Genomic DNA, 20951 nt, shown 5'->3' with positions numbered 1-20951 from the left:
GCACGAATCTGGTCTCCCCTGAGGCTGCAGGCCACTTCTTGGGTGGGCTTAGGAGTTAGACTCCTGCCTGTAATCCTAGCACTTTGGGAGGCTGAGGCAGGCAGATCACGAGGTCAAGAGATCGAGACCATCCTGGCCAACATGGTGAAACCCTGTCTCTGCTAAAAATACAAAAATTAGCTGGGTGTGGTGGTGTTGCCTGTAGTCCCAGCTACTCAGGAGGCTGAGGCAGGAGAATCGCTTGAACCCGGGAGGCCAAGGTTGAAGTGAACCAAAATCGCACCACTGCACTCCAATCTGGCGACAGAGTGAGACTCTGTCTGAAAAAATAAAAAAAGTTAGACTCTCAATTAATATATCCTTTGCCTGTTATATCTTGGACAGCAAGTCACCTGCTTTATTCCCCTGAGCCTCAGTTTCTTCATCTGTGACATGGGTGTAGTAACAAATCAGACATGCTTACTACGGCTGTTGTGAGGACCAAATGAGCTACTTTACAGCAGTGACTAGTACAGGGCCTGGCATATAGCAGGTGCTGGAAGGGGTGCGTCTGTTTCCATCTTGTCTTTTCTGACATGAGGTGCACACCTGAGCTGTGCTGCTGGGCTCCAGGACACACTCAGCCAACCCTACTTCTCCAAGCCTCTGCTTTCTGAGTGGTAAGTGGCATTCGTGGTCCCTGCCTGAAATGATGCCTGTCAAGCGCCAGTTCTCAGGGACGGTAAATGGAGGCCGTGCTCATTGTAGCCTTCATGACAAACTCCCCCCAGTTTCTGGTGCGATGGGAACTTGGTATCAGAATGCCTGGGTCTGGTGTGGAGCGGTGTCACCTCTCTGGGCCTCAATTTCCCCATCTGTAAATGGGACCTCACCTGTAAGGGATGAGTGAGTAGTGTCATTATCCTTTATCTCCCTTTGACCTTCTCACAAGCCACAGAGCTGCCGTTCAGCCTTTATTGTTGGAAGACGTTACTCAATTCTACACTGACAGCCTTGATGTTGCCCAAACACGGAGTCTTCATGAATAACAATTTCAACATCTTATCGGGGGCCATGTCACACAAAGCAGATGACAGTGCAGGTCGGACGGGTAGCATTGGGATTGTGTCTAAGGGTGGTGGATGCTCGGTGGAAAGTTCCAGAACTAGGAAAAACTTAAAGCTCTCCCTTCAAGGCGGGGCTTAATGCCAAAGCTCCCAGGCAGCGGGCTGAGCTGTTGATGAAACAGAACATCCTGGCTCTAGGGTTCGGGAACTCCCAGACACAGCCAACATCCATCTGGTGGAAAGGGGGTGGTGCGTGACGCTGCAGCTTCTCCAGTTTTGTCTCAACTTTGCTGGGAGAACATTTTTCACATTTGACTAGCTCACTCACCTGTCTCTCCTTTAACCCAGCTATCTGAGAAACTTGCCACTTGGGGAGTCAGTAATTAGCAAGGAGAGAAAAAGAAACATAAAAACAGCTGTAGGACAAAGGGAGGTGAGGAAGTGCCACTAAATATCGTGCATGGAAGTTTTGTCCACCACTCGCCACGTGGTTCCAGCTTTACATGGTTCAGCTGGCTTTCATTCCCTCAGGAGAGTCTTAAATCCCAGTACAAAAGCACCCTCCTCCAGTTCCTCCCTCTCCCATTGCATTTTCCCCTTTGAAAGCCCCCCAAGTCCCCAAACAATGGCACCGCCCCTCTTAGGTACATGCAAGAAGAGATGTGAATCATGAACAGGTAGAAAAATATCTGGTCTCTAATATGGAAAAAATAGGATGGTTCACAGTATCAACAGTGCTTGCTGGTTCTAAAAAGTAGCCCCAGGCTGCCAGGGGAATACGAGCCAGTTAGAGATGTCATTCTCTGGCCTGTAGGAGTTAGGATGGCTGGGAGGTAGGGAGGGAGGAGAGGTCTCATTCCAGAGGCCTCGGGCTGGGTTTAAAGAAGTGGGGTGGATGGGCCACAATAAATATAAATAAATTTACACCCGGTCACAGTGCCTGGCATGGCCCAGGAATCTGCTCTAATAAAATTCTAATAGACTATCGGAAACGTGGGGCTGAAGGCCACCTGGACTGGCTCCCATTTCAGAGTTCAGCTTGTCCTATCCAAGAGAGAGAGGCTCAAGGTTCTCTGGCTCCATTTCCTGCTCTGGGCCTGGCCCCTGGAGGCTGCGGCTGAGGTTTGATCCACTCAGCCATTTCCCATGAGGATGAATTCAAGGGCTTTCACCCCAGGGTGTCTCCTCAATGCACAAAGGTGTCCCAAAATGGGGTGCAGGTCATTGAGGTCACCCAGCCAGGATCCAGGATGGAGAAGTCTCACTCAACATGGCCAGGCGTTGCAGCTCAGGCCTTGGGGGAGTGTCAAGGAGTCGGGGGAGGCTGGGTTGCTTGTTCGCCCTCCTCCATCCTTCTGACTTGGAAGAGCCCCCAGAAACTGTCCCGGAAGCTCCAGTGGGAGGCGCAAGGACGAGAGGGGCTGCTGACGGGAACCGCCTCCCTGTCCAGCCAGCAATTTCGCCACAGGTTCAGGAGAGGCTTCGGGGACCATGAGGGACCTGCCTTCTGGGAACACCCTGATCCAGTCAGTTCTCTGCCCAAGCCGGGTGCCGGGGTTCCGGGGCAGGTGAGGCTGACAGCTCAAAGCAGGGCTATGGGCTTATTCCCCTGTGCACCCAGGTACTGGGAGGAGGAGCTGGTGCCTGAGGCGGCCACACTGTCTGGAGTGGAGTACGCTGTGTAGAGACCCGTCACCTGCAAGTCTGGGAAGGACTGGTCGCTGCCACCCGAGGCAGGGGTCAGGCCTGAGGCCCCCGGGTCACAGCCAAGTGGGGAGTCTCCGAAGGCGCCCAGCGTGTCCAGGCTGAATCCCTCATCCTTCATCTCCTCCCACAGGTTCCCTTTCAAAGACAAAAGCATTAGGGTGAGCTGGCTTCACGTCAAACGACCTGAGTTCGAATCCCCCATCTTAGGGAAGAGACAGAGATCCTATGTGGCGTTTAAGGTCATGTGTTGTAGAAAAAGGGCATGGGGCTGGGCATGGTGGCTCACGCCTGTAATCCCAGCACTTTGGGAGGCCGAAGTGGGTGGATCACTTGAGGCCAGGAGTTCAACAACAGTCTGGCCAACATGGCGAAATCCCATCTCTACTGAAAATACAAAAAATAGCCTGGCCTGGTGGCACGCACCTATAATCCCAGCTACTTGGGAGGCTGAGACACAAGCATCACTTGAACCCAGGAGGTGGAGGTTGCAGTAAGCCGAGATCGTGCCACTGCACTACAGTCTGGGTGACAGCGAGACTCCATCTCAAAAAAAAAAAACAAAAAAACCATGGAAGGGCCAGAGTTGTAGCCCCGGCCTCACCTTCCCACTGAATGCCCTCGGGACACTTCCATCTCAGAACCTCAGAATAAGATGGAGATGATCAGTGAATCTAGCTCCTAAGGCTGTGGCAAGGGTGAAACAAAATGACTTGTGAAAACATTTGGTTCTCATGATGTCATTATGGTCAAAGCCAGGGGGACAAGACAATGCTTCCCTTTCTTCAGCACATTGAACTACACAACAATCCAGGAAGAGAAAGGCAGGGAGGTGCAAATATACCCACTTCACAGCTGCAGCTGACTTGCCACCTGTCCATTTCCCTCGCTAGAAACAGAACTCAGGACAGAGGCTGTCTCCACCCTTGGCTGAAACATAAGACCTGCACCCGGTGCTAGTGAATGGATGCCGTGTGAGCCTTCACTGAAACCGGAAATTCCCTTGTTCGTTCATTCATCACATTTTATCGGAGATGATCATGAGGCAGGCAGCAGGTCAGAGTGTGACCTGGCATGGGGGTGGCACATGTGAGTTGAAGCAGTTACTGATGAAAACTTTGGGGCCAGACAGACTGAGGTTTAACTCCAGGCTCTGCCACTTACTAGCCAGGTGACCTTGGGTGAGTGACTTCACTTCTCTCTGCCTCAGTTTCCTCATCGGCAGAACAGAAATGTGGAATGGTGGTGACCTCAGGTGATGCCTGTGGAATGCTTTGGCCTGGTATACAGCAAATGCTCATTTCCTATTGGCTGCCATTGGCTATTACAGGTTGAACATCCCTAATCCAACCAAACATCTGAAATCTGAACTGCTCCAACGAGCATGACCTTTGAGTGTCTTGTCAGGGCTCAAAAATTTTCGAATTTTGGAGCATTTTGGATTTCCGGATCAGGGATGTTCAACTTGTAAAGGTTGTTGCTATGGGAACGAGACTGTGGGGCAAATGCAGGCAGTACAGTCCTCTCCCTCACTCCCTTTGGCCCCTGGGCCTCTCCCCTCCCCATTCCATTCCCATCACTCCACTCCTCTGGCCTCACCCTGCAGCGCGAAGTCCATGATGCTCGGGTCAAGGGCATCCACCTCAGTGTTCATGTCGGTGCTGATGTTGATGAAGTCTACGGGAGCCCTTCCCATGGCGGGATGGGGGAGCGGGCTGGGGCTGAGGTCCGGCAGGGCATGCAGCGGCGGGGTCTGGGCTGGTGCTGGAGAGTCTGGAGCAAGATGTGCCTGGGGCTGGACCTGGTGGTGCAGGGGGACTGACTGCAGGGACAGGGTCATCAGTGGCTGGGGTGGGAGCTGGGAGACAGCCAGGCAGCCGTGTGCCACGGCCACTGTGGTGGCGTGAGTCAGCACAGGGGCCTCTGGTTCCCCCGGTTTGCCGGGGCGCCGGCAGCTTTCAGGCCGGTCGGAGATCAGCTTGTCCAACTCCTCTGCGGGCAAGTGGGAGAGGTCACTCAGAACCCACCCAGCAGTTACCGGGCCCCAGCCCAGGCCTGGGTTCAAATTCCAGTGTCACCACCTGTGTGACCTTAGCAAGCCTCTTGGACACTCTGAACCTCTGTCTCCTCACCTATGAAATGACATAGGCATCATCTCATCTCACAACTTACATTGCCACCCATTGTAAATGAAGGTGTCTATTAAATACTTCTCTGCATCCTAGCCTATGCTGGGTGTTAATATTTTATTATTTTAAACATCTCTGCCCATCTAGCAAGACATCATATACTCTGCACAGGATTGTTGTGGAGATGTAACAAAATCACAAATTGTGCAGAATCTTTGAGGAATAAGAGATGACATCAAAGACTGGGCTCATGCCTGTAATCCCAGTGCTTTGGGAAGCTGAAGCAGGAGGACAGCTTGAGGCCAGGAGTTCAAGATTCGCCTAAACAACATACTAAGATACCAAATAAGATACCAAAATAAAAAATCCTAGCTGGGCGTGGTGGTGTGTGTCTGTAGTACCAGTTACTTGGGAGGCTGAGGTGAGGGGATCACTTGAGCCCAGGAGGTTGAGGCTGCAGTTAAGACATGATTGCACTACTATACTCCAGCCTGGGTGACAGAGCAAGACTCTGTCTTTAAAAACAATGTCATCAGATAATAACATTAGCCCCTTTCATCAGGATAGTGCCTTACAGGACAGCCCTGTAACCCCAGAGCTTCATTTAAATCTCCTAACACCCCTGCAAGGAGGTAAGGCCGTGATTACAAATCCCATAAGACAGGGACAAAATGTATTTACGTGCAAGGGGCCCTGGCCACTCCCTGCTACCAAAGAGACATTAAGAAGTGTTGCTGTGGGTTAAAAATCCTTAATACTCTTGGATATAAACAAGTAAAGACAAATTACTCAGATTATTTTTGGTTATTGGTTATGTCTTGTTGAGTGCAACACAGGGTTGAGAGTAGACAGGGTCCCAAGATCTATTTGGGTTGCACCCATTTTAGGAATGAGAACACTTAGAATCTAGAAGGCAGAATAACTTGCCCAAGACTTCACTCCGAATATGTGTCAGTACTGGCCCTGGGTCTCAAGCCAGACCCCAGAGCTTTTGGTGGGCTGGGTGCGATGTGATACCCCCTCAACTGAGGGACCATTGGCTCCTGCTATAGCCCTTCTTCCTGCCTTGAGTTGTTCACCCCCAAGCCACACTCTCAGCCCCATTCCTACCCAGCACGGTGATACCCAACAGACTCTGGCCATACTCCGAAGGCTGGGGCAGAGTTAGCCTCCACGTCACAGTCCCCATGCATATGTCCCTTGGATGGCCCCGCCTCATATCCATTAATTTTTTTTTTGAAAAAAGCAGATGCAATCCTTTTTCTAATTAGGAACAGGATAGAAGTTTTGGAAAATACAGAAATATGTGAAAAATATAAAAGTTATCAATGGTCTCTCCATTCACAGTAAAGATTTTGGTATATTTTTTTTTTTTTTTTTTGAGATGGAGTCTCGCTCTGTCGCCCAGGCTGGAGTGCAGTGGCCGGATCTCAGCTCACTGCAGGCTCTGCCTCCCGGGTTTACGCCATTCTCCTGCCTCAGCCTCCCGAGTAGCTGGGACTACAGGTGCCTGCCACCTCGCCCAGCTAGTTTTTTGTGGTTTTTTTTGCATTTTTTAGTAGAGACGGGCTTTCACCGTATTAGCCAGGACGGTCTTGATCTCCTGACCTCGTGATCCGCCCATCTCGGCCTCCCAAAGTGCTGGGAGATTTTGGTGTATTTCTTCCCAAACACACAAGCACAGTTATTCTGTCTCTCTCGTACATACATACATTTTTGGGAGGCAAATGAATATGGATATATATGTATTTTAAAATGTGATCTTGCTGTGGATATTGATTTATAACCTGCCCGTTTTCACTTATTGAGAACATTTTTTTCTTTTTGGACAGATTTTTGTTCTGTCACCCAGGCTGGAGTGCAGTGGCTTGATCTCAGGTCACTGCAACCTCTGCCTCCCGGGTTCAAGTGATTCTCCTGCCTCAGCCTCCCGAGTAGCTGGGATTACAGGCGCCTGCCACCATGCCCGGCTAATTTTTGTATTTTTAGTAGAGATGGGGTTTTACCATGTTGACCAGGATGGTCTTGAACTCCTGACCTCAGGTGATCCACCCGCCTCGGCCTCCCAAAGTGCTGGAGTTATGGGCATGAGCCACCATGCCCGGCCTAGCATTTCTTTATATTCCAAAAATATTTAAAAATATTTCTCATCTCTAATACTTGCAAGGTGTGTCATTCTATTTATTTAACCAACCCCCTCTTGTGAGATGTCTGGACTGCTTTCTATGTTTCACTCTTAGAAATAATTTTGTGATGGATAACTTTGTTCATAAACTTTTTGCTCAAATCTTTGCTCTTCACAATACATATTGTCAAAAGTAGAATAATTGGACCAATCCATGGGTACCATTTGCAGGTGTTTGATATATTAGCTTTCCCTCAAAAAGTTTACCAGCTTAAATTCCTATCCATTGTATACTAAGCTGTCTATGTTTCCACATCCTAGTCCACACTGAGTGTTATTATTTTAAACATCTCTGCCAATGTGGTAGGAAAGCAATGTTTATCCCATGGTTGTGTAGTTTGGCATTTCTGGGCAAGAAACTATGGATGACGAGTGAGATCCAACAGCTTTTCCTGTTTCTGATCAGGCCCCTCAATTACTTCTACCACTGGATAGGGTTGGGGAGGGAGAGGCCAATTTCACCGGAGGGAGGTTTGCCAGACTCCAGTCTTCCCATCATCGTATCTGAGAAGTGTTACAGACTGGGTATGGCATAGGCAGAGCTGGGGCTGGGCTGGGAGGAGGGGCATGTGGTGTGTATGTGTGCATGCGTGCGTGCATGTGTGCGCACACTGGGGGCTGTCCGGGCTTCTTGGCCATCCTCTGGTGGATGGTGGCCAGGTGCTTCCTCTTCCACTTGTGTGTGTGCATGCATGTGTGTGCATGCTTTGGGCTGTCCGGGCCTCACCAGGGTTGGCCATGCTCCGGTGGACGGTGGCCAGGTCCTTCCTCTTCCGCATGTGTGTACGTGTGTGCATGTGCACGTGTGTGTGTGTGTGCATGCGCTGTGGGCTGTCCGGGCCTCACTGGGGTTGGCTATACTCTGGTGGATGGCGGCCAGGTCCTTCCTCTTCCGCATGTGTGTACATGTGTGTGTGTGCACATGTGTGTGTGTACATCCGGGCCTCACCGGGGTTGGCCACGCTCCGGTGGATGGCGGCCAGGTCCTTCCTCTTCCGTGTGTGTGTGCTTGTTTGTGCATGTGCGTGTGTGCATGTGCGTGTGTGTGTGTGTGTGTGCATGCTGTGGGCTGTCCGGGCCTCACCGGGGTTGGCCATGCTCTGGTAGATGGCGGCCAGGTCCTTCCTCTTCCGTGTGTGTGCACATGTGTGTGTGTGTGCATCTGGGCCTCACCAGGGTTGGCCACACTCCGGTGGATGGCGGCCAGGTCTTTCCTCTTCCATGTGTGTGTGCATGTTTGTGCATGTGTGTGTGTGCATGTGTGTGCACATGCTGTGGGCTGTCTGGGCCTCACCAGGGTTGGCCATGCTACAGTGGATGCCAGCGAGGTCCTTCCTCTTCTGCGTGTGTGTGTGCACGCACGTGTGCATTTGTGTGCATGCGTACTGCAGGCTGTCTGGGCCTCACCGGGATTGGCCATGTTCCAGTGGATGGTGGCCAGGTCCTTCCTCTTCTGTGTATGTGTGCATGTTTGTGTGCACAGGTGTGCGAGTGCATTTGTGTGTGTGGGTGTGTGTGCGCGCGTGTATTCGTGTGCATGCGCATGTGTGCATCCAGGCTTCACCGGGGTTGGCCATGCTGTGGTGAATGTCAGCCAGGTCCTTTCTCTTCCATGTGTGTGTGCGTGTGCATTTGTGTGTGTATGTGCGCGCGCGCTATGGGCTGTCCGGGCCTCACCAGGGTTGGCCATGCTCCGGTGGATGGCAGCCAGGTCCTTCCTCTTCCACTTGTGCATCTCCTCCTCCATCTTGTCAATGCGGGCCAGGTTCAGAGCCCACAGGCAGCCCTTGCGGGAGGAGCCGCTCATCTTGTTCTCCACCTTCTCGAAGCACTTGTTCAGAGACAGGTTGTGCCGCACCGAGTTCTTCCACCCGTCGGGAGCCGTCTATGAAGAAACATCGGCATTCAGAGGCCTCCCTGTAAGCCCTTCCTCCTACCCCGGGGATCTCCTACTCAGGCCTATAGCGGCAGGACATCACGGTGGCAGGAGTAATTTGACAGTGACTGACACTCAGCCTCAAGTTGGAGAGACAAGAGAGAGTGCTGGGGACTGAGGCCAGCTGGTGTGGCCATGCCCTGATGAGAGGGGAAGTACAATTCAGCTCTGGCCAACTGTTACTATAGGAGGATGCAGCCTGGCCTGCTGGATATTCCATACTCTCTCTCCCACTGAGGAAGCAAGCAAGGAAGACTGATGCCAATAAATGGATAACTGGTCAAGCGTATTCAATGCAAATTTACTTTTTGAGACAGGGTCTTGCTCTGTCACCCAGGCTAGAGTACAGTGGTATGATCAGGACTCACTGCAACCTCGACCTCCTGGGATCAAACAGTCCTCCCACCTCAGCCCCCCAAGTAGCTGGGACTATAGGCGTGCACCACCAGCAAATTATTTTTAAATGCTAGATAACCAGATATCACAATGCATCTCACACCACATGTGTACATGTACTAACACACACTGTACTGCAGTATTTTTGCTAAGGACACTGTCCAGGCCAGGGACCCTACAGCTTGGTGTACCCTCTAACTTCCTGCTCCACTTTTTGCTTTGATGCTAACAAGGATAACATTACTAGTGGCCAACCCTATGTGGGAAGCTGCCAGGCCCTTATCTGCAGGATCCTCACTGACCTTGCCAGCTTGGGATGATTCTCCACACCTGACATATGAGGATACTAAGGCTCAGAGGTGAAGGCTCTTGCCAGTTCCGTTGTTTTGCATCATTATGTTTTACTGAATCCATGCTGAGTAACTAGTCTGGTGCCTCTACCCTCGTCTCCTTGGGATGCCTAATGAACTCCTCTTCATCTGTCAGAGCCCAGTTCAAATGCCCCCTCTCTTTCTCACTTTCTTCTATGTGAGTGTATGTGCACATGTCCTAATCACCAGATATACAGACATAACTGGGAACCAGAGAGGGTTGGCCCAGGGCCAGCCCTGGATTCTGGCAGCACCAGGAAGAGACCAGGGCAGCTCCAGCACCCCTACCCTGGCTTAGGACCCCTCACCTTGAAGTAGGGGAAGTGCTCCTTCATGAAGCTGTAGATCTCGCTCACAGGCAGGCTGCCTGTCTTGCTGTTCTTCAGGGCCATGGCGATCAGACAGCTGGGGGCAGGAGGTGGGGCGGGGCAGGGCAGGCCAGGCGTGAAGGGGTCTCAGGCTGACAGCCCAATGCCTCTTCTGCCAGGAAGCCTGCCCTGCTTGACCCTACACACTCACACACAGTGAGCTCTCAATACCATTTCATGGCCCGATGTCTTTCCCACCCTTTGCCCTTTCTCCTTGACCCTGGGCTCAACCATTGGTACTGACTTGAGAAATCTTACCCTTTCGCCTCTTCATTGCATCCCCATAATTTTAATGACTATGAGCCTTTAGACTTTACCTAGGTTGTTTCCCCCTCCCCAAACTCCCGTGAGGTATACAAGACTATTATTTTGATGACTTTTTACATTTGGGGAAATCAAGGCTCAGAGAGGTCACGCCACTTCCTCAAGGCCACACAGCTTGTGAATGAAGTGAACTGTGGCACTGGATTCAGGTCTGCAGTGGGCTCTTGACCTGGGGGACCCTATGATGCTCCTTCCTGAGAACAAGTCCCACCTGGGGATTCCCCACTCCCCAAAACCTCCCTCTTAGAAGTCTGGGCTGCCACACGTAGCTGTCTGAGATGCCCTGAGCGCAGCCTCATCCCTCTCCTCCCAGAGCCGCCCTCGGCCCTGACCCGGCCCACCCTGGACCTCACCTGTACGAGTAGATGGGCTTGGGGTAGTGTTTGGGGTGCAGTTCCTGAGACGAATGCACAGCCATGTGGGGCTGGGGGTAGGGGGGCCGTACCCCAAATGGGGGGCCATAGAGGCCCACAGGAGGGCACTTCCCACAGGCAGGGGCAGGGAGAAAGTGGCAGAGAGAGAGAGAGAAGGTGAGAAAGAACATACGTCACAGTAACCCTGTCCCCACCCTAGTTTCAAAACGCCTCGTGTGGGGATTCACAGCTGTCCAGGAAACAATCTTGTCTCCGCTCAGGGCAGGAGTTTTGGGGGAACGGAATGAATGACCCCATGACCTGAGCACGGGGGGGAATGTTATTCCCATATTCTGGGTGAGCAAACTGAGGCTCAGAGAGGTCCCTGGCCAGCCCAAGGCAGGGTGTCTGCTGCTGAGTCCAGGGCTCCCCTGAGCCCTTGGTACCTGCTGGGCACCCGGGGGGAGTGGGAACTGTGGTTGGGTGGCAGGTGAGTACAGATGCGGCGGGTCTTGCAGGCCAGATGAGGACTGGCCCCCCACGGGGAACTGGCTCATCTGCTGGGCGGGAAGAGGAGGAGACAGAGGGTCAGAGTGGGGGTGGACACCCAGTCTGGAGGGCACTGCCCACCCTTCGCAGTCCATGCAGTTGTACTTACGCTGTCTCCATGGCCGGTTATGGGGCCCAGACCTGGCATGCCTCCGGGGGCCATGCCTGCTGGGCCATGGAGAAGGGGACTTGGAGTGGCTCCCACATGCAGGTCGGCCGCCCCAGCCAAGGCACCTGCAGGAGAGAAGCACAGAGACGCTGCTGGGCCAGAGGAATGGTGGCTGCCACCAGGAACAGCCCAGTGCCCAGGTGTCTCCAGAGAATGGAGCCAGCCCCTTTCCTCGGACCAGGCACAGAGTAGGTGCTTGGCAAATCACTTCCCTGGTACGTACTGAAAAGTAGGTTCTTACCTGCTATATAACCTTAGGTCAGCCTCAGTTTTCCCATTGGTACTTGAACTACTGATACCCCAACTATAAATTTGCTGTGAGGGTTAAATGAGATAATGTCTATCAAGTGCTTAGCACATTGCTGGGCACATAATACCCCAATAAACATGAGTCAATAATAAATGATAATCATGATGATGTAATAGCTTAGTTCCTGTCCTTCATGAAGCTAAAACACCAATTCACTGTTCATTTCTTTTCCTCAAAAACATGCCATGGCTCCTGAGTGCCTCTAGGTTTAGGTCCAAAATGGCTTTGTGCCTTTTCTCCCCTTTGCCAAGCCCTGCTCCTCCACACAGGATGAGAATAGCAGACATACTTCCCCCATCTTGTGCTGGGCTTGTGACAGACATTGCTAATCTATCACAGATTCTTACTGCACTAGGCAGATTTTAGGTAGCCACCTCCAATCAAGCAAAGTTGACCTGCAGGATGGTCTTGCCCTAGGGGCACCTCTTCCAGGAAGCCCGATGGGTCCTTCTCTCCTTTGAGTTCTGGCTGTCACCGTCCCTAGATCTGTTTGTCTTGTCCTTCTCTCTCTGACCAGATCGTCAGCTCCCTAAGGATTGGGACCACATCATATCACTCATTGCTCCAAATGCCCGGCACAGTAACAGGCCCACAGAAAGTACCCAGCAGCCACAGTGAAGAAAGCGGCATCCTTATTTCACCATTTATTAAACACCTCCTGTGTTCAAGGCACTTTCTGCATCGAATCCTCACAATGTCCCATGCAGGCAGTTCTGTTACACTTTTGCTACAGATGTGGAACCTGGTCAGGGCAGAAAGCACTTGGCTGAGATCACACAGCTGTCCCCTGGGGGTTCTAGATCAGGGATTGGCAAACTGGCAGCCAAACTCTGGCCCAGAGCCTGTTTTGGTAAATAAAGTTTTATTGGCACAGAGTTGCATTGATTCATTTACATATTGGCTGTGGCTGGTTTTGTGTTACAATGGCACAGTTGAATCGTTTTGACAGATCAGATGACCTACAAAATCTAAAATATTGACTACCTGGCCCTTGACAGAAAGTTTGCTGACCCCTGCTATACATGCTTTGCCCAAGAACAATTTGCCCAATGAAACAAATAATCCTAGACAAGTATTTTTCAACCACTGGTACTTTTAATATACTGTTGTTTATTGTTTTGTCACTGTTTTGCTTTTCTTCAATACTTTCTGTGTCTCTAAGCATTTTATCCATTGCCTATGATTGCAGCTAACTGCCATTAGCTGCAACTAGCTGCCATTTATTGAGTATCTACTGTGTGCCAGACCCTACACTCAGCACTTCCACATATTATCTCTTGGAATCCTCTCGATCAGGGGGCAGCAAACTTCTTTTGTGAAGGGCCAGATGGCAAATATTTTAGACTTTGCCAGCCAGATGGTCTCTGTGTTTTTACAACCCTTGGAAAATGTAAAATCCATTCCTAACACAAAGGCTGTACAGAAACAGGCCGTAGGCTGCATTTGGCCCACGGGCTATAGTTTGCCAACTGCCCTAGAGGTTCAGGATGCACCAGTGTGGCAGCAGGACTGTATTCACAGAAACCTTAGCTCACTCGGGGCCTGGCACACGGTTAAGCAAATGATGAACCACATCCCTCTAAGGAAGGAGCATTTGTCCCATTTTACAGAGGCAGAAAGAGAGGCCCAGAGAGACTGGGAGACCGGGTCATGGCCACACATTGGGTGGGTGGCAGGGCTGGGAATCACCCCTTTCCTATATCACACTCCTCCCTGCCCACCCTGTCCCTGAGCCTACCTGGGTGTGGATGTGGCATGCAGGGGCCACCCAGGTCCACGCGGCCACTTGCCATCTGCTGCAGCCGAGGCACATCCACCGCCGTGAGCCACGACAGCGACTGCAGGTCCCCGGGGAGGTCGTCATCGCTGGTGGTGGCTAGAAGCCTGAAGAGAGGAGCAGAGAGCTCTGGCGGGAGGGGGAGCTTAGGCCAGCTCCTGGGGGTGCGTCCTGACCTCTGGAAGCATCCGCTTAATGTGCCTCATCTCCCCAAGCCATGCCAGCCCTCCAACCTGCCCATCCCCAGGACCGGGCACGGGAACCTGGTCCCAGATCCCTTTTGGTGGCCAGATCTTTCATCCTCATCTTTCCTTCCTTTGCCCACTTAACACATCCTACTTAGCACCTACCACAAAAACAATATACGTGAATGTTTGTTGAGGACTTACTATGTGCCAGGCACCAGTCAAGACATTTTACACTTCTAGTCACCCTGTGAGGCAGGTGTTATTATTCCTATTTTGCAGATGGGGAAACTGAGGCACAGTTGGAGCTTACCTACTATGGGACACTACAGCACACAGCAGTCAGGGCCTGTGGCCAGGGTCCCACCTGCGAGGACAGGATCAGGCTCCCGACTCCATGTCCAGGGCAGTTTCCTGCTGTGCTGTAGCTGTGAGGAACATGGAACTTGGGAACAGTCTGCGTGGATGATCCTGCCATGTGCTGAGGCAGCTGAGTGCCTGCTACCTGCCGGGCCCTGGACTCAGCATTCAACAAGCGCTGTCCTGCACAATTCCCACAGCTGCTGTGAGATTTAGGGTGGGCCCATACTCCCAATGTACAGATGAGAAAACTGAGGCTCAGAGCACTGAGTCACCGCCCAAGACGACACAGAATAGGAGGTGGTGGGGCTGAGACCCAGTCAGTGCCTTCTGAAGCCTGAGCCCTTCATGTCGACCCCTGGTGGCCCCGAGAGGTTCCAGTTGGGACCCACGCCCACCAGCCGCAACAGATTCATGGGCAAAACATCGCTTGTTGTGGATGTAGGATAGCTGCCCATGGAGGTGCCAGACAGGTTGGTGATCTGGGATAGCCACATCATTCCCCAGTGCCCTGAAGTCACACTTGCCACGAGACTCCAAGAGCACCCGGTCTTACAACACTGTCTGGGCCCTGTCGTGACAATGCAGAGACCAGCCCAGGAGCACACACCAGACCCCACATCTGCCACCCCTGCGGCCAGGGGCTTTCTGTGTCACCACCAAGAGGCCCACAGTCTAAATTCTAAGCTCCATGTTTCAAAAATAGCCTCACAGATTGAGGAGTAGAGAGAGGCAGGACACCGACCCATCCTGCCCTGGTTTTCTGCGCCTCTCAGAGGCTCCAGCGAGGCCCGGCCCCTTCCCTCCCTCCATCTGCTTGGCCAGCTCGGCCTCACATTCTCCCTCTCCCTCCTCCTCCCTCTCTGTCTCTCTCTCTGCTCCTCCCCATCTCTCCCCGCTTGTGTTTTAGGGCCACAATTAGCGTTGCCATGGCCACACTGCTCAGTTGTCACAGGGCCCGGGCCCTGGGCCCACGAAGCTGGCATCAGGTGACTGCCTGGCTGCCCCCGCGATTGGCTGCCTCATAGGGAAACAGGGCCTAGAAACGATTTGAAAACGCGGCCGGCCGTGTCAGTGGCAGCAGTTGGCCCGGCTGCTGTCCCTCGGCATCCCATTGTGTGACAAACGACTGTTGCCCCTGTGGCACGTGGCCCCCATTGTCCCAGGGTCTCAGTGCAATTGTTTCTGCGCCCCCCCGGCTGCCACCCCTCCAGCCTGCTCGTAACTCATCTGGCTAAGTGACAGCCACGGCCTGGGCCTGGGTGATACCATCTGTCCCCTCAGGCCCTGGGAGACCATGGGGTGAAGTGCAGGGGCAGGGCCTGGTGTGCCACCCACTGTTGGGGGTGCTGGCTAGTCCCCACCCTCCCTTCCTCACCCACTGGCCAGCCAACCTCCTGGCGCCTGGTGGTACAAGCCATGCTCCTGTTCAGTAACCTGCTGTGACTCCCCACTGCCCTGGCCGCTCTGCTTGGCACTGCGGTAACAAGGAGAAGTGGAGATGGGCCCCTGCTGGCAGGTTTAGCAAGGTGGCTGCCCTCCAAAGCTCCCTGAGTGAGGGGCTGTAAATAAACTAGGTTTCTAGGTGCCACTGTGGGGCAGAATCTCTGGCAGCAGGTAAACCTAACAGGCAGTACCCGTGGTGGTTAAATGCTTGGGCTCTGGATTCTAATCCTGATTTTCACTTGCCTGTGTGCCCTTGGGCCACTGGCTTAACCTCTCTGAGCCTCAGTTTCTTATTTTTTTTTTTTTTTTTCAGACGGAGTCTTGCTCCGTCGCCCAGGCTGGAGTGCAGTGGCCGGATCTCAGCTCACTGCAAGCTCCGCCCCGCCGGGTTCACGCCATTCTCCTGCCTCAGCCTCCCGAGTAGCTTGGACTACAGGCGCTCGCCACCTCGCCCGGCTAGTTTTTTTTGTATTTTTTAGTAGAGACAGGGTTTCACCGTGTTAGCCAGGATGGTCTCAATCTCCTGACCTCGTGATCCGCCCGTCTCGGCCTCCCAAAGTGCTGGGATTACAGGCTTGAGCCACCGCGCCCGTCCTCTGAGCCTCAGTTTCTTATCTGTATAATGAGGATAACAATAGCTCTTTTCTCATAGGATGTCATAAGAAATATGTAATTGCATGTAAAGCACTTGGAACAGTGGCTCATAGTAAATGTAATATGAATATTTAGCTGCTATTAATATTAACACCAACATTAATGTTCATATTAATATTCACCAGGTCGCCAGGGGACTGAAAGCACACTGAAGCTTTGGGATCTGGGGGTCACATCGACATGCCCTGGCCACGGCTACCACTAAACACTTTCCTGTAAGGAGCACTGCCTGTGTGCCAGACCCTGGGTTTTACACTGGCCCCATTGTACAGATGAAGAAACTCAGGACTGAGTGGTCACTTCAGTGCTGTCAGCCTGTCTCCCCACAGAGTGAGGATTACACGAAGTCAGGTATAAAGGGCGTAGCACATGGCTGAGCGTCTAGTAGGGCTGAGTCAATGGCGCTATCCTGATGCTTCTCTTTCCTGCTACTTGTGACCCCCTCTGGCTCCCCCTTCCTGCAGCCCCACTCCTCCTGCAGCCCCTAGCTGACCCAGGCAGGGCTCATGCCTTTGCATTTGCCATTCCTCTTGCAGGAATGATGCCCTTTCTGCCTCCTCCCCAGCACCCATGCCCACCCCTGGAGGCTCACTGCAAAGTCTGACTTCTGGCCTCTTCACCCCAGACATCCCACAGACATCACTGGACCCCACCTCTTATTTTACCTCTGGGAAGCAGAGATTGGTTTGCTCCCAATGTCACAGTATGGAAAAGGACCAGGGCTGGGATCCTGACTCCCCATGCAGGCTCCTGCTACCCCGAGAGCAGCATCTCCACTGGGAAGCCTTTGCCACCCAGACCCCAAGCACAGGACCCACTCTGCACCCTGACTGCTCTCTACACTTCACCAGGACCAGCGAGTCCTGCACTGTCTAGGTCTCTGCCCCATTACCCCACCTTCTGGCTCACTGAGTGTTGGCCCCAAGCCCCATATTGCCCCATGTCCTTGCACACACTGGGTGCCTTTTTCTTTTTTTTTTTTTGAGATGGAGTCTTGCTCTGTCACCCAGGCTGGAGTGCAGTGGCACAATCTTGGCTCACTGCAACCTCCGCCTCCTGGGTTCAAGCGATTCTCCTGCCTCAGCCTCTTGAGTAGCTGGGATTACAAGTGCGTGCCACCATGCTGGGCTAATTTTTGTAGTTTTAGTAGAGATAGGGTTTCACCATGTTGGTCAGGCTGGTGTTGAACTCCTGACCTCGTGATCCACCTGCCTTGGCCTCCCAAAGTGGGTGCCCTTTAAATGCCTGCTTGGCTGGTTGAAAAAAGACTGACGGCAGGCCACCAGCGCTGAGAGTTGGTGTGACAGTGACGGTCACATCCAGCCCTTTTGAACTGACAGAGTTGTCTTCTGACTCCTCAGGTCCTTGTCACAGCCCCAGGACAGGGACAGAGAGTAGGCAGCCCCACTTCACAGCTGGGGAAGCTGAAGCCAGCCCAGTAAAAGAAAAATCCCTTTGTTAATAAGTGAGGCAGTCAGAACTTGAACCCGGGTCTGTCTGCATGCCTCAGATTGTTCCTGTGGCACTACAGGTGGAGATCAGACATCTTCTGGGGGAGATGCCCCACCCTGGGTCCCGGGCTCTCACTTGGGGCTGTGCAAACCGGCATCTCCCAGAGAGCCAGTTAAAATGCAGAGTTGGGGCCCCAGCTCAGACCCTGAAGCCCCACCCTTGGGACTTCCAGCTATGCTCTGGGGGAAGGACAGCCCACAGGGGGCATGGCCAAAGCTCAGGCCTTGACTGGACAGATCTGGGTTCAAGTCCTTATGACCCCTGAGCTGCATGACCTTGGACAAGTCACTGCAGGTCCCTGGGGCTCCGCTCCCTGGCTGTGGTAGGATCAGATAAGCCACTGTGTGATTGACTTTTGGCACAGGTGCAGTCCCCATCTCCCTTCTCAGGGGTTTGCTGTACATGCTTGGGGTTGATGGCCAGGCCCCTGCTTCCCCACTACCCCAGGCATCCCAAAGGTGGTCTGGTCCTCTCTTGTGCCCACTGCCCATGCCAGAATGTCCACCTCAGTGCACCTGACAGGTGGTCCCAGCCAGCACCCTGGACACCTGCAGTGGCTGTGGGCACCAGGAGCACTGTGGTGGGAGTCCACTGGCTCCGAAGCCTGGCTAGCTTCCCACTGTTTCTTAGAGTCTCTCTGGCATTCAGGCATGTCTTCTGTGTGCATGGCAAGGGCCAGGGGCTGACGCACCAGGGCCTACCTGAGAATGTCTCATCCCCCAATCAACTGACCACTCTGACCTCTGTCCCCTGCAGAAAGGTCAGCACGGCCCCCTCTCCACAGTGGCATGTGAAGCCCCTTCACATCTCCCCTCATCAGTGCCTGAAGTTCCCTCATTAAAGGCGTCCCCATGTGCCCTCGCCTCGCTCTCTCCCGGTGCCTCATTTGAGACGGTGTAAACTACAGGGCCCACAGCAGCTGTAACTCCGGAAAGGCTCCTTGGTTCTGAAACCACCCATTCTGGCTTCTCAGCCATAGGCCCTGGGGAGAGCACTTAATCGCTAGCCTCAGTTTCCCACCTGTAAAATGGGCATGAGTGATAACATTAATAGCCGCAATGCCTCATACCCCCCAGGCTGGCACACTGGTGTGGAGGCAGAGTGGCTTTGTGATCCACCCTGCCATCATAGAGGGTTTGGGAATATTCCCTGGTGTGTGTGTGACAGAGGCAGCCACACAGAGAGAGATCCTGTATCAACCTCCTAAGTTTCCCTCTACTGGAAAATGACAGGACATTTTAATTTCAAAGAAAAAGGCACAGTCCAGCCCCACTGCCCTGGGCTCTCCTCCCAAGGCCTGTTCTGCTCCCGCTCTGGGAGTGTCACTTCAGTTCCTGGGTGGGAGGAAAATTCAGCCCTGCTAACCCTGAGTCACCCATGTCACTGATGCCTGCCTGCCTAGGGTCACCTCCAAAGGAGCTTTAAGAAGAATCAACTTCAAAAGACCCAACTCTGGCCGGGCATGGTGGCTCATGCCTGTAATCCCGGCACTTTGGGAGGCCAAGGCAGGCAGATCACCTGAGGTCAGGAGTTTGAGACCAGCCTGGCCAACATGGCGAAACCCTGTCTCTACTAAAAATACAAAAAGTAGCTGGGCATGGCAGCATGCGCCTGTAATCCCAGCTACTCGGGAGGTTGAGGCAGGAGAATTGCTTGAACCCGGGACACGGAGGTTGCAGTGAGCCAAGATCTCACCACTGCACTCCAGCCTGGGTGACAGAGCAAGACTCTGTCTCAAAAAGAAAAAAAAGACCCAATTCCTTCCACCTGCTTCCTCCACTCTCCCTCCATCTCTGACTCCCCTTCTCTCTTCTGTGTCTGTCACTGTAACTGAGGGACCCTGGGAGGAAGTCCCAGCCCTACCCTTCAGGTTTGGTGGTGTCTGGTGTGCTTCCTAACCTTCCTGAGCCTCAGTTTCCTCATCTGTAGAATGGGAGCAACAACGATGAAGGCAGAGCACCCACAAGAGCTGTGCTAAGTGCCCATCCTCTCCTCTTCCCCCTTCTCTGACATGGCGTCCAGGGTCCCCGATCTCCTATGGACCTGTCTCCACCCCACTCACCCACAGTCCCCTGCATGGTACCAGCCCTGCTGCTGGGTCACCCAGAGCCACTGAGGCAGGCTTTCTGGGGAAGAGGCCGGGTACCTGCATTTAACGCATCCCCCAGCCTCAGGTGGTTCCTGCACACCCAGTGCTGGGGAGCTGTGGCCCATCCCGCCCTCCTCCTGTTGAGGTGGCCCCTGCCCTCACTCAGGTGTGGTGTGTGACAAGCCTCCGTTGCACTAAAGGTCCCAGTTGGGGCCAAATGTCCTTCCCTGCTTCTCTGTGTGCCTTCCTCTGGGTCTCTGTGCCTTCTGTTCCCTCACAAAGGATGCCTTTCCTTCTCCCTCTGTGCACATTTCAGGGTCTCCCCATTGGATTCCTCATTTCTCTGAGCCCCAGGGAGCACTCTAGTTGACCACAACTTTCTTCTGAGCCCAACTGGTGTCCCCAGGGAGGGCAGGGGCTACACCTTCAGGTCTTGAGGGTCCGTAAGGGTCTGGCAGGGAGGACACCAGGACAGGACAGGGGTTGAGTCCCCTGCTGGGTGCAGGCAGCCCCCAGACGCCCTGGTGCTGAAGCAAGGACCCTCACGCCCCCACGGGAGGAGCCAAACTCCCAGTGCCCAGCGCAGGGCCAGGCACACGAAGGCTGCTCCACGAGTACCCACAGATGAACACAGATGAGCAAACAGACCCAGCATTCTGGTTGCTCCACCCACACTCCCCTGGGGTCAGCTGTCCCCCCATGGATGTGGCATGGGGTGGACAAGCCCCTCGTGTGCGCCCAGCCCTGAGCTAAAGCCACTTTCACACTGGATCTCACATCATCCTTGCAAGAGCCTGATCAGGCAGGGATTGTTATCATCACCACCTTCCCATTTGCCAGATGAGAACACTGAGGCCAGAGAGGAATGGGCCTGTCTAGGGTCACCCAGCCAGGGTGTGGTGGAACCAGGACATCCACCTCCAGAGACTGGGTTGGCCACAACAACCTTTCTCCCTGGCTAAAGAAGTGTGCTCTATTACGGAGGTCAACAACCTCCAGGCTGAGGACTGGTACTGGTCCGTGGCCTGTTAGGAACCGGGCTGCACAGAAGGAGGTGAGTAGCAGGTGCCTGAGCTCCACCTCCTGTC

The 20951-nt window shown here is 53.3% G+C and overlaps 1 protein-coding gene across 3 annotated transcripts in view; it reads right to left on the bottom strand.

Annotated features, from left to right (window-relative positions):
- Positions 1-942: 942 nt before the first annotated feature.
- The window catches only part of FOXN4 (forkhead box N4), a 31960-nt gene continuing 11951 nt past the window's right edge, over positions 943-20951 (bottom strand). Inside the window, exons 3-11 of one of the 3 annotated variants that reach the window (XM_017879762.1) lie at positions 13579-13724; positions 11471-11595; positions 11259-11372; positions 10813-10940; positions 10076-10172; positions 8742-8949; positions 4350-4742; positions 2743-2888; positions 947-1336 (exon numbers count right to left, since the gene is read on the bottom strand). In XM_017879762.1, the coding sequence (XP_017735251.1) occupies positions 1328-1336; positions 2743-2888; positions 4350-4742; positions 8742-8949; positions 10076-10172; positions 10813-10940; positions 11259-11372; positions 11471-11595; positions 13579-13724 (1366 nt within the window). In that variant the 3' untranslated portion in view covers positions 947-1327. Of the gene's footprint in view, positions 2889-4349; positions 4743-8741; positions 8950-10075; positions 10173-10812; positions 10941-11258; positions 11373-11470; positions 11596-13578; positions 13725-20951 lie in introns of all 3 variants that reach the window. The other 2 variants (XM_017879761.1, XM_017879760.1) reach the window with 2 other exon arrangements.

The sequence above is a fragment of the Rhinopithecus bieti genome, unplaced genomic scaffold (genome assembly GCF_001698545.2).
Source record: "Rhinopithecus bieti isolate Rb0 unplaced genomic scaffold, ASM169854v2 scaffold_11933, whole genome shotgun sequence".
Taxonomy (NCBI): domain Eukaryota; kingdom Metazoa; phylum Chordata; class Mammalia; order Primates; family Cercopithecidae; genus Rhinopithecus; species Rhinopithecus bieti.
Note: the sequence above shows the minus strand (reverse complement) of the source record. Positions and strands in the feature narration are given on the sequence as shown.